The sequence below is a fragment of the Chaetura pelagica genome, unplaced genomic scaffold (assembly GCF_000747805.2).
Source record: "Chaetura pelagica isolate M959 unplaced genomic scaffold, ChaPel_1.0 scaffold83, whole genome shotgun sequence".
Lineage (NCBI taxonomy): Eukaryota > Metazoa > Chordata > Aves > Apodiformes > Apodidae > Chaetura > Chaetura pelagica.
In genome coordinates, this window is record NW_009952893.1 from 5834962 (window position 1) to 5846577 (window position 11616).

At 37.4% G+C, this 11616-nt stretch overlaps 1 protein-coding gene across 5 annotated transcripts in view; it reads right to left on the minus strand.

The window, feature by feature from the left end:
* EYA1 (EYA transcriptional coactivator and phosphatase 1) overlaps window positions 1-7477 on the minus strand; it is an 83309-nt gene extending 75832 nt beyond the window's left edge. For 3 of the 5 annotated variants that reach the window (XM_009995565.1, XM_009995566.1, XM_009995564.1), the window contains exon 1: window positions 5956-6079. In XM_009995565.1, coding sequence (XP_009993867.1) covers window positions 5956-6079 — 124 coding nt within the window. Of the gene's footprint in view, window positions 1-5955; window positions 6084-7445 lie in introns of those variants that run through there. The other 2 variants (XM_009995567.1, XM_009995568.1) reach the window with 2 other exon arrangements.
* Between the last annotated feature and the right edge of the window lie 4139 nt (window positions 7478-11616).

The window sequence follows — 11616 nt, forward strand, 5'->3', positions numbered from 1 at the left end:
CCTTTTTTTTTTTCTTCTTAAAGTCCTTTGTAATTTAGAGTATTTTATTTCCCTCAGACATCTGTGGGAACCAGCATTGCTATTGACTTTTCACTTAAATGAGGTTCTTTATTTCAGGAAAATGTTATGGAGGAAAACAAAATTGTGAAGTTTTCACAAACAAATGTACATATATACATAAAAGACAATAAATATGTAAATATTTATTAGACAGTCTCCTCCTCAAGACGTAATTTAGAGTATTTTATTTCCCTCAGACATCTGTGGGAACCAGCATTGCTATTGACTTTTCACTTAAATGAGGTTCTTTATTTCAGGAAAATGTTATGGAGGAAAACAAAATTGTGAAGTTTTCACAAACAAATGTACATATATACATAAAAGACAATAAATATGTAAATATTTATTAGACAGTCTCCTCCTCAAGACCTTGCAACAGGAGTTGGACTGAACCAACACAGAAATAGGCACATTATTTTATTGGCCAAAAACCCGTGAAAGAGGAATAATAGGGCATTATGCTACATGTGCTTAGAACAGATGGAAGGACTCTTAGGGAAGCAAGATAATAAAAGCACAGATAAGGTGAAGAGTCTGGAAGGAAGCCAATGGGATAAGAAAACAGTGAAAGCTGGAAAGAAAAGATAGTCCAAGTCAGCCCCTTGCTTTGACATAAATGGGCAGAGTGATGTGTATTGGCTTTTATCCTCCAGAAGTGGCGGCAGGTTGAAGACCATGATCAGTCCGTACAGACCCCCAGGCTGGTTTTGCCAGTCTGGGGCCTGGGATCTTGATGGTCTTTGCCTCTGGCCATACAACTGTCCTCATGTGCAGTTAGCATCAATAGCTATTGATACGAGCACCCTACTGAAACGCAAAGATTAAATTCACCTTTACCAGGCTATTACTTCAGGATGCCTAAATACGGAGGTATCCCTTCCTCAGCTGCAAGTTTCATACAAGCTAATCATCACAAATACAGGGCTAGAAACTTCCGCATACATAACTGGCAGAAACTACAGAACTGAGCAATCAAAAGATACCAGAACCCAAACATCTCCCAAAGGAGGATCATTTTGTCTGATTGCTATCACCTACCACAACTTTGCAGGCCAAAGTACAGAAAATTATTAATAACTATTAACAATATTAATAACACACAAAATTAAGAATTATTGACAGCCAATGTGCAGGCTTGACTGCAATACTGAAAGACTATTTTGAGTGCTACAAAGTATTGTTAGAATTACAACAAATACTTTTACTTAAAAAAAATCTACATCGTGTGCTGAAACAATGACCAGCTCATACTCCAGCTACGGATTTCAACATCTTACTCCACCATCACTTCAGAAAATACTCAAAATAACTTTCTCTCAATTGTATAATACTGCAGCTCAACAGCAAACATACTACATAGCACTGCCTTTTGAACCCCTGAAGATGGATTTACATTCACCAGATTTATAACAACATTTCTAATGGCCACTCATCAGATAGTCACATAGTGGGGAGCTTTGAATGCCTTTGTGTGGGATCTCATTCTCATGTTGCAGCAGGTACTTATAGAGTGAGAATCTTTTTTTTTCCAAAGGAATTTTGATGTCCAATTCCCTTTGAAGCCTCCCTTCCTATGTATCTTTGAAAATCTGATCTTCAATTTGTTACCCATTTTTCCTTCCTGCTTGATATGAAAATGCCCTCTCTTCTTCCTCCTAAACACTGAGAAATGAGGGCAGAGGCAGCTCCATACTCCTAACATGAATGAAGTCCAGTTGCTTGGTAAACCCCGGCTCCTTCTCCCAATCTTCTTCTATTCTTTTCCATTCCAGTTGCATAAAACATCATCATGATGGGCCATAGGCTTCTGTTTCTCACTCTATGTAATCCATCAGAACTGATTTACATCCTTGAGATAAAAGTAAAGATCATTGTAGGCAGAAACTGGATGCAGTTGTCTGCTATGGAAAATAGCTTTGCTCTCAGATTGATTGCACACTGTCTTTCCCCTCTAAAACTATATACCCAAGTGGGCATTGTTGTTGGAAAAGCCACTAGCTGTCTGATAAAACTTAACAAATGGCAATTTTATTAGCTTCTGTTGTTATTGTTTCTTTAACTCCTTCAGTATTGCCTCACCACAGCAATTTGCTGACAAAGGAAGATTAGAGATAAGGCACAACTATGAACATTGTGATCCCCACTTCAATTCTCTCTTTTTTTTTTTTTTTTTTTTTTTTTTTTTTTTTTTTTTTTTAACATTTTCTTAGGCAAGTCATACAAGGCGAAAATGTTAATGGTGTCCAGTGTCTGCTGCTCCCTACAACTGAGGGTGTTTTGTAGAAAAACACTTAAAGAGATCACAGAAAACTCAAATACTCCTGTATTTGTATCATCAGCAATACCTTGGCATGTCAGGACTGATTTTTCTGAGTGCCTTTAGCCAGACATTTTAGTGTTAGTCCTCTGCATTTGATCCTGGGAAATTTCTGACTGGTAAACATCTATAATTTCCTTGTTACTTCCCCATCACTGGTTAGAAGACCATACTTGCCCAGAGAAGAGGAAGGTAAAAACCTAACACCAGCATAGTAACTACCTCTTATTTTCTATGATTATTTTTTTTTTAATCAAGATGTTAAGGAAATGGTACTTTCCCCTTCACCACACATACATCCAGAACTATGAAGATAGGCTCATGTTCTTCAACAAACTTAAAAGGATACTGTTTGTCCTACAGACATCACTGATCTCTAAAAGAATTCCGTAGAGAAATTGCTGAGACAAGAAATAGTAAATCTGACCTGTTTAAAAATATTTAGCTAGAAGGAAATACATAGCAGCTACCCAAAACTGTGTTTTTTCTTCAGCTTTAGCTCTCAGCCAGCACTACCTGGTCAGTTCTGCACTACTGCAGTTTTGCTCTACCAAAGTGAAATTAAGCACACAAAGAATTACTACATAAAAGATGCATGCAGAGATTAGACTCAAACTCAATCAAACAACTAAAATCCCCATTCAGTGCTTTGAAATCTACCACTAGTATGAAGTTAAAAATATTAGCTAATAACAGTGGGGTATCTTTCAACCACATCCTCTTGTAGAACAACATCAATAAGAGACAAGTCTGAAAATCTGCCTTAGAGCAATTAATGAACATTTGTTTGAAACAGTGCCATTTCATTTCCAGACAGGTTTGGGTTTTTTCCCTCACCCTCTTCTAGTGCACGTATCCTGGATTCAGGGTATGGAAAGCTGCCGAAATCGCACCCATAGTCAAATCAAATTTAGCATATCTTTACAAGATATTTATAACATGCAAATACCTAGAGGCCCTGTTTCTCATTCACATGAAAGTCCCTTATGCCAGAAAAGGAGGGCTCTTTCATGCTAGGGAGAACAAGTGCGTAGTAGATTAGAAGCTGCTTTCCTATATGATATGTAACATATGAAGGTTCAACAACCCACATCTCCACTCCACATGCAACAAGCAAGCAAACCACACAGCAGCATTTTAAGAAAGGTGTTTGGCAAGCCCTTAAGACTGCATCCTTACAATCTGCCACTTGTGTCTCAGCAGGATTCTGCTTCAAGAATCTCAGAAAAAAATAATTTTACTTCACCCATCATTAAAATAAAATATCAAAACCTTGCTTCATTCACTCATTTTTTTTTTTTTCTTAAGCCTGTTTAGCAGCTCAAGGAACTCAAACAAAACATTTCCTCAAGATAAAACAGATTCACAGTAAAAATTCCACCTTCAGATTCTTAGGCGTCTGCGTCACTCACAAATTTTGTCTCTAAGCACACATCTAATTCAGAAATAAATGATTCAGTTTGTTTCTTTCACAAACTTTTCCTTATTTGTCACTTAAGAGCAATCAGAGACAGGAGTTTTCAATTTGGAAAGTTTGGACCAGAATCGCCAAGCACAAGCTGTTTCTCAGGACACTTTTTGGACAAGATCTGAAATCGCATGCTGAGTGCCCACGCTGCTGCGCCCACCGCAGCCCCCCAAACCTGCGGGGCTCTGTGTGCTAGGGCTTAGCAACCAGTCTGCGGTGCTGAGGAGGGTCATGTCACCTGAGGGAAAATTGCAAACAAAAGAAAACCATTTGGCTTTGTCTCAGAAGGTAAACACGTATTGCAAGTTTGAGCTTTCTGGGTAGAATTCACCCAAAATTAATAAGCCTGAACTTGAAAATTCTAGTTTCATATAAATAAGTTACTGTGGTTTAATTTATTTTCTTCAATAAACTCTGATACCTACCTAGAAGTTGGGATATTGTTCCAAAATTACTTGCTACCTGAGGTAAGTGCATGTACAGGTACAATATACACCTAATTTCCTGATAGAGTAATACTAAGCACCCCTTTTTTCAGAGTGTATGCCTTCATACAACTAGTTAGAACAATAAGTCGAGCCAGATGGCGAGTATCTTTCAGTCTTTCAAGGAACTCTCCCTATTTTTGTGCTACTAAAGAATCTTCAAGTTACAGAGAAGGTACAAAAGCTGGTGAAGTTTACTGCAAAGGCTTTTGTGAGCTAGAGGAATTTTAATTTGAGAGCGTTGAGCAATTTTATCCTGTACCAAAACTGGTATATATCTGATAATATGATGCAAAAATATAATAACATACTTGGGTATTTAAAAGGAAGAAGATTCATCTGTGGCCATTAAAGATTTTTCTGCTTTAACATTAACATATGAAGCATTTTATTTATTCTTTAAAAAGCTACTTCTTTTTCTTTTTTTTTTTTAATTTTCTTTTCCTTTTTTTTTTTTTTTTTTTTTTTTTCCCGCAATGGCTTAAAATCATATTGCAGCAATACTTTTACAGCAATAGCAAAAAGTAAATTATACACAACTCTGGCACAAATGCCTGTTAATCTGATAACCCATAAACCCTCTCCACTACAGAGGACTCCAATTAGAATGAATAACAGAGATGTGTAGGGAGTAGGGAATTGAGGGGGGATGACATCTGTTTGATTGGCATGTGCCTTTCCTGGAAGAATGCAATGCATGTCCATAATCCTAAACAGTCTGACAGCACTAATATGACCCAGTTCTTAGGGAAAAAAAGGCATATATTTTCTACAACAGTTGTTTAACTATGCATTTAAATTGAAAAGCAATGAAGCTGTGTGACTCTTTTCTAGTAATGCATTAAAAATCTCTGTTCACATAGCTAGCCAAATGTCATGTACAATCTTTCCTACTACTGCCATAGAAACGAAAGAGTATTTTTTGCTGCTTATTATAGAAAACCTTCTGTGTTTCATTATATGTATTATTATATGCATCACATATGTGCTATATTCCCAGTAAAGCTGTTAGGTTGTTCTGCTGTTAGTATTATACTGAGAACAAACATAACTTATCAACTGCCTGACTGCTTCTTGAAAAATAGGTATCAGTTTACCCCATTGAATTACTACACCTGTTTGAATTTTGGCCACTCCATCAGAGCAGCAAGCTTGCCTGAGGAAATTTCAACACTCAGTTTTATTAGCCTACTTGACAAAATTTTCATAGCCTCGGGAGCTTGCAAAAAGTGAGAACATAAAGAAATATCAAAATAGTGAAAAGGACTGAAAGATTGTGTTTTGTAGTACGACAATGGTAAACACGTTCTTTTATTCTCATCTATTAACTACCCTTTCAGGTTTTCGTTGTGTTGTCTTTTATTTTAAGCTCTACACATGCTACCTGCTCAGTCCATTCAAACTCCATGAAAGGAACATAAAACTGGAATAAAAGCTATTGCTGAAACTTGATAATAGTAACTACTGATAAACATTGAACATGGGCTCTCCACACCATATTACATAAACACGGAACACCTAAAATAGTAAAACAGTTTCTCTTTATAGCTTACTGACTGCAAGAAAATCCAATGCAACTAGGAGAAAAAATAAACCATGAAAGGATAAAAAATATGGTGGCTCACCTTCCGTGCCATTGGGTGTCATGGAGTTATTATTTATATGGGAGTTATCAAGTTTTGGACCACTGGGGGATTCGCTACTACCACTGAGTCGGCTATGTGGGCTGGCTAGATCCTGCATTTCCATAGACCTGAAAACAAGACGCAATTAGTTTTAGTGACATATTCAACATGGACTACAGAGGAATTGCCTATATGTGAGACAGCCCACTATTAATCAGCATCCCCAAAACACTTAGTAAAAAAACGAACAGCTTCTCTCAACTTCATCTTTTCTAGTCCTAAACTCCCTTTGCAGCCCCACACGAGCGACTGAACAGCTACCGCTGCAATTATTTTTGCAGCTTCTAAGACAAAGTAGTTCACTTTAAACATTCATGCCACAGAGCCATATATTCTCTTAACAACAAATTAACACTCTCCTTTTTCAAGATTTACCACTCAGTGGCAAGATAATGGGCCTCCAAACCAAATAAAACACTTGAAACAATTGTGGAAACCTATCATCTCCTGACAGGGAATGAGATATTCCTGATGTATGTGTTTACTCTGGCAAAATACTTAATTGTTCCCCTGTTTCCGTTGAAACAAATGCAGCATTAAAACATTATTATGTCTGCTCACTTGTTTGCTTTGTGGATTACATAAAGCGTGCCCAATTGAAAAGGGATATGATCAACATACAGTGAATCCATACAGGTGTTAGTCTGCCTTAGCACTCTGCTGTATCTCAGCAGCTGTCACTTAGTCAAAATAAGAAGAGAAGTCAATTCTAACTCAAAGCAAAAATTAAATGTCTATACAGCACGCAAGCAGCTGAATATTTCCAATATGCATTTTTAATAGTCATACATAAAAAGGTCATCAGCAGTCACCACCATGACATATCTCTTGGTTGATGCTGGGGAAGCTTATGATTGAAGTGTCCCATCCTTCTGTTTCTTTATAACTAAAGCTTCTGATTATGTTTTCTGATGTGCTCAGTCTAAGTAATTGCTCCCAGTAGAAATTCTGTAGGTTACTGTGCCTCCAAGGCATTTAACCCAGTAATTTTTCTGTTTAAAAGAAATGCTTAAGCTCTTTTTTAAAGACTATTAAAATTATATTTAAAATTCCTCCCACAGTAATGGTATGAATATCCTGAAAGCATAAGCATTATTGCAGCTATGAAGTTTTCACATTTTAAATGAGATCTTACACAAGCTCTAAATTCAAATTTTAATTTTATATTTCATTACCTAGACCAATCTACACATAAAAGAGAATGATAAGCGTAATGAGCTTGAAATACCGCAATGATATAAAGTCAAACAATTTCGTGAAAAAGTGTACAGGCTCATAATTTGCAGACTTGGTTGCACGCACGTAAAAGCGATGCTCCAGCACTTACTCTTAATGTGGAAAACAAGGCTAAATGTTTACTCCTCACCTGAAGTTTAAAAAAATAAATAAAAGGCTTATAGAAAAATAGCAATTTTCAATCAAATCCTTACCTGTAGCTTGAGGAAGCAGCAACATCTGAACCAGTTTGGGGATTCTGCACCTGTAGACCAGGGAAACAAACAGAAGCCTCTATTACTCTGCTTTACGATGAGGCCTTAATTTAAAGCAAGGATATCACTGCGGATGACAATTCTGTCCTTTAAACCCAGAAGGAGAGGAGGAGGGCACGGTGCTGGTGAAAGGCATATTGTCTTTAAATTGAAGGCTCAACTCTTGTTTCCTCGGCAGGTCTCTCTCCCTCCTCCCCACGCCGGGGGACGGCGGCCAAGTGACGGGATAGTGATTCATCAGGGGCCCATGACAGCTGCAGAGGGGCTCACTCCTCCCACGGCCCCGCACGGCACGGGGCCGAGCACCGCGTGAAGGTAACCCCGCCGTGCCGCCCCCCAAGGGCAGCAGGAGCCGCAGCGGCCACTCCAGCCCCCAGCCCCCCAGCATCCTCTGCCCCTCTTGCCTCTTGATATCTCTGGCTGGGTTATCTCTCCCTCCCATCCCCCTAACTCTTGACAGCATCTTGCCCTCGTCACATTGGCTTTCCTCCTCTTCCACCCTTCGCCATCCTTCCTCCATGCCTGGGCAATGGGGCACCCACAAGTCAGCTCACCCCCAAGGCCAGGAGAGAAGGAAGCTGAAGAGGGTGACACTATTTATTTTTTGGTGACAAGGGGTAGGTCTACCTAGGATAAAGATCTTCGATATATGCCCAAGAGTATTACACAACTACCTCAAAACGAATAAAGCGAATAAAGTAAAAACCCCCCGACGTTACTGCACAAGGTCTCACTCATAAAAATTCCAGTCACTAATGAGATTTCTGATAAAATTACTTAAAAGAACACTTCTGGCTAAATAAATAGGAGGAAGTTGTAGCATTTACTTCTGAGGTCAGTCATCAAGAAAAATAATCTGGCTCCACTGAGTTTCAAGTTTAATAAAATTACTCCTTTTAAAACTCAGGTGAGCAACAGATTTTCATATCTTTTGGAAAAACACTGTTGCTTTGCTAACAGACTTCTCTCTGTAGCCAATAACAATTGTCAGCAGATGATAAAATTCAGGTGAAGATACGTGGCTAGACACTGTTACCTTAAAAGCACACAAAGGCTTCTCTGGGTAAGGTATATATCCTCTTAATGTCTGCATTGAGAATCCTTCATGTGCATTTCCATTCAACCTGAACTGACATCTCTTAAATGATCACAGAGTTAAGACAAGAGAGATGAGGCATTTAAAGCGCCATAAAAATCATCCACGCAAAACCTACTTATGCGCTTGTAGGATTTTTTTGTTGTTATTTTTAATCTCAGGCAGAATTACTACCAGCAAGAGTAAACAACTGCTAGGAGCAGCCAGGCAATGCAGAACATTACAGATGACGTCAAGAAGCATGCAATAATGCATGCTGAAAAACATCAATCTTTTTATAACTGGGTACTTAAAGTACTGCATAATGTGCTTTTCAATACACTGTCGCATGCCAAATCAAACTAGATGAGCAGATATATTCAAAACTGTGCATTTTGTTTTAATTTTTATTTTAAGTTCTTTACCCCAGAAACTGCAGCAGACTGCCTTAGGATATGTTTCTGCTATTACTTCTAAACACCTGGAAAAAATTATAGGTGAGAACTAAGTTTGCTTACAGAGCTATCTTCACTCCCTCTTGCTCAGGATCTTTTAAAACATATCTTTTATAACAGAAAAAAAAATCCTTTTTCAAATAGATGCTTTAATTAAATAATATTTTCCAAAGTGCCCTACAGTATTATGGATATGTCCTTAAACTGTAAAATGCAATGAATCCCCACTATTTTATTTACATAAATTAAACAAATTATAACTTCTGAACACTTACAAATGTACACATATACATGCATGTGTGTGGAGAGTGAGAGAGATTTCATTTAAGAATTCATGGGAGAGGGGAAAAAAAAAAAAAAAAAAGAAATGCACCTCATCCATAGAGGATTAAATATATACTTTATATGTCCTGTAACACTCTATGATTTGTGAAAGTTCATATCCACAATCTTCATTTTCTTTAGACATACTTTATATATATTCCTTTGTGTCTCAAGGATTATTTAAACCATGTGTTGCACGTTACCATATTTAAAAATGACTCTTTAATCAAAATAACTTTAAAACAACTAATCCTCACTTAGGCTGGTCAGCTGAATCCACAGAGTGGTCCAGGAAAAATAAATCTACTCTCAAGAATGCGAATGCAGACAACAATTAGACACAGATGTGAGTGAAATTAGTTACAGTTTACAAAATGCTACACTTCACATGCTTCCAGTTTTTTATGTGTAGTACAAAATTACAACATAGTAACAAACCACACTTATGACGACCAGTTCATAGAATAAAAACATTTCTGGGTGGCGTGTGCTAGCACTCATACATTCTCCCATTTTGCCAACAGATTTCTGGATAATTGAAGTTCTGCAACATCACTCACATATCAAACAAAAAGTGGGGGGGAAAAATAATTTTTAAAAAATGCAATGGTTTTACTCAGCCAGTCAAAGGGGCACATTAAAAAACAACAACAACAACAACAACAAAAATCACAAAGAGAAAAAAAGAGCTGTCACTCACCCTTCAGACTCGGCACTCTGTTAAAACTAAAAATGTTTCATATGCTAAATGACACACACATTCTCCTTAATACCTCAGAAATATTACTGTGTATCATTTGATTGTTGTCAGTAACTTTCACATCTCTCTAATAAGAATTGGAGATCTGAGTACTATATAGAACATGGCGAGAAAAAAAGGGACAATGATAGCAAAGTTACTTAAAATTCATCCATTTAAGAATCTTAAATCAGGAACATCAAATTCTGATTAGTTAATGAGGTCTTTTAAGTTTGCCTTTCTTCTAATTAAATTTATAATTCTTCGCAGATGTAGGTTTTGTTGATGTTCAATTTGTCTCTCTCATTTTGTTAAACCTCACATAGTACTCCACCAATCCATTGAATAGCCACATTAAATCTGTTAATACCATGCTCTTCAACCCCAGAAATTATTTCCAGAAGGCAAACTTGCTTTGAGAGATCATCAAACAAGACTTAAGGTACACATTTTATCACATTTTCCCTACCACAGAGCTCAGGATGCGGAGGAAAATTCATGACTTTTGCACTGTTTATTATACTTTGCTAAATTACAAATCAAAAGCATCTGACAGAAGATCATGTATGAAGCCAAAAAGTTAATAATGTTCTGTGAAAAGTAAACTGTAAATGGGAAGGGATTCTAAATTTCAGCAGCACAGAACAAATAAAATGTAGGTACTTGTCTAAATTACAGGTTTTCCACAGTATTTTTGCTTGCTAGGAGCAATTTTTACGATTTTTTTTTAATGGTTATAATGTAAAACATTTTTCCAGCTGAAAAGAAATTTTGTAAGTCGAAATAAGAAGTTAACCCAGAAAACTACGGCCAGCACACACGCTTTTTCTTTAAACACAGTTCTACGTTAAAGAAGCAAATTTCAGAGACAATGGCAGTTTTCAAATCAGTGTTCCTCCTTAGGGAAGAAAACAAAAACAAACCTGCACTTTTAGCAGGGGGGGAGGGAGAGAAAAGGACTTTTCCCCCAGCAGCACCCTCTGCCTCCTTAAAAGCCCTATGCAATAGGTATCTGCAGACATAATGGCTTCAGCAGCCAAAATGTTACAAAACTAAAAAGCAAATTGGCTACAAAAAGGCACCTTGCTGGCAACTCATGAAAACTGGTAATACTTTCACTCCTCCAATAACCATATCGCTGGGCTCTAACTCAAGAGGTTGGGCTTTTTCACTAGATACTCACATCAAAGACAAATTGCACTTATTAAACCAGAATCGGGTAATTACAGTGATTTCATTTTTAAGTACTAGTTTAAATTATTCTAAAAGTACTGTCCTGTGTGCTCACTGCATACCCTTATGAATGAAACGTTTCGACTCCCCAACACTTTCTCCCCTTTAAGAAAGAAGCACTACAACGTGACAATGCTCCCATTATGACCAGCCATTTAAGAATGTCTTTCTGCTTTTCCAAGATTTTTTTGGCTCCCGAGAAATATTTCATACTTATTGAAATTCAAACAAAAATGATTACTCATTCTTTTTCCTCACCCTCCCTCCCTCCCTCCCCCCCCCAAC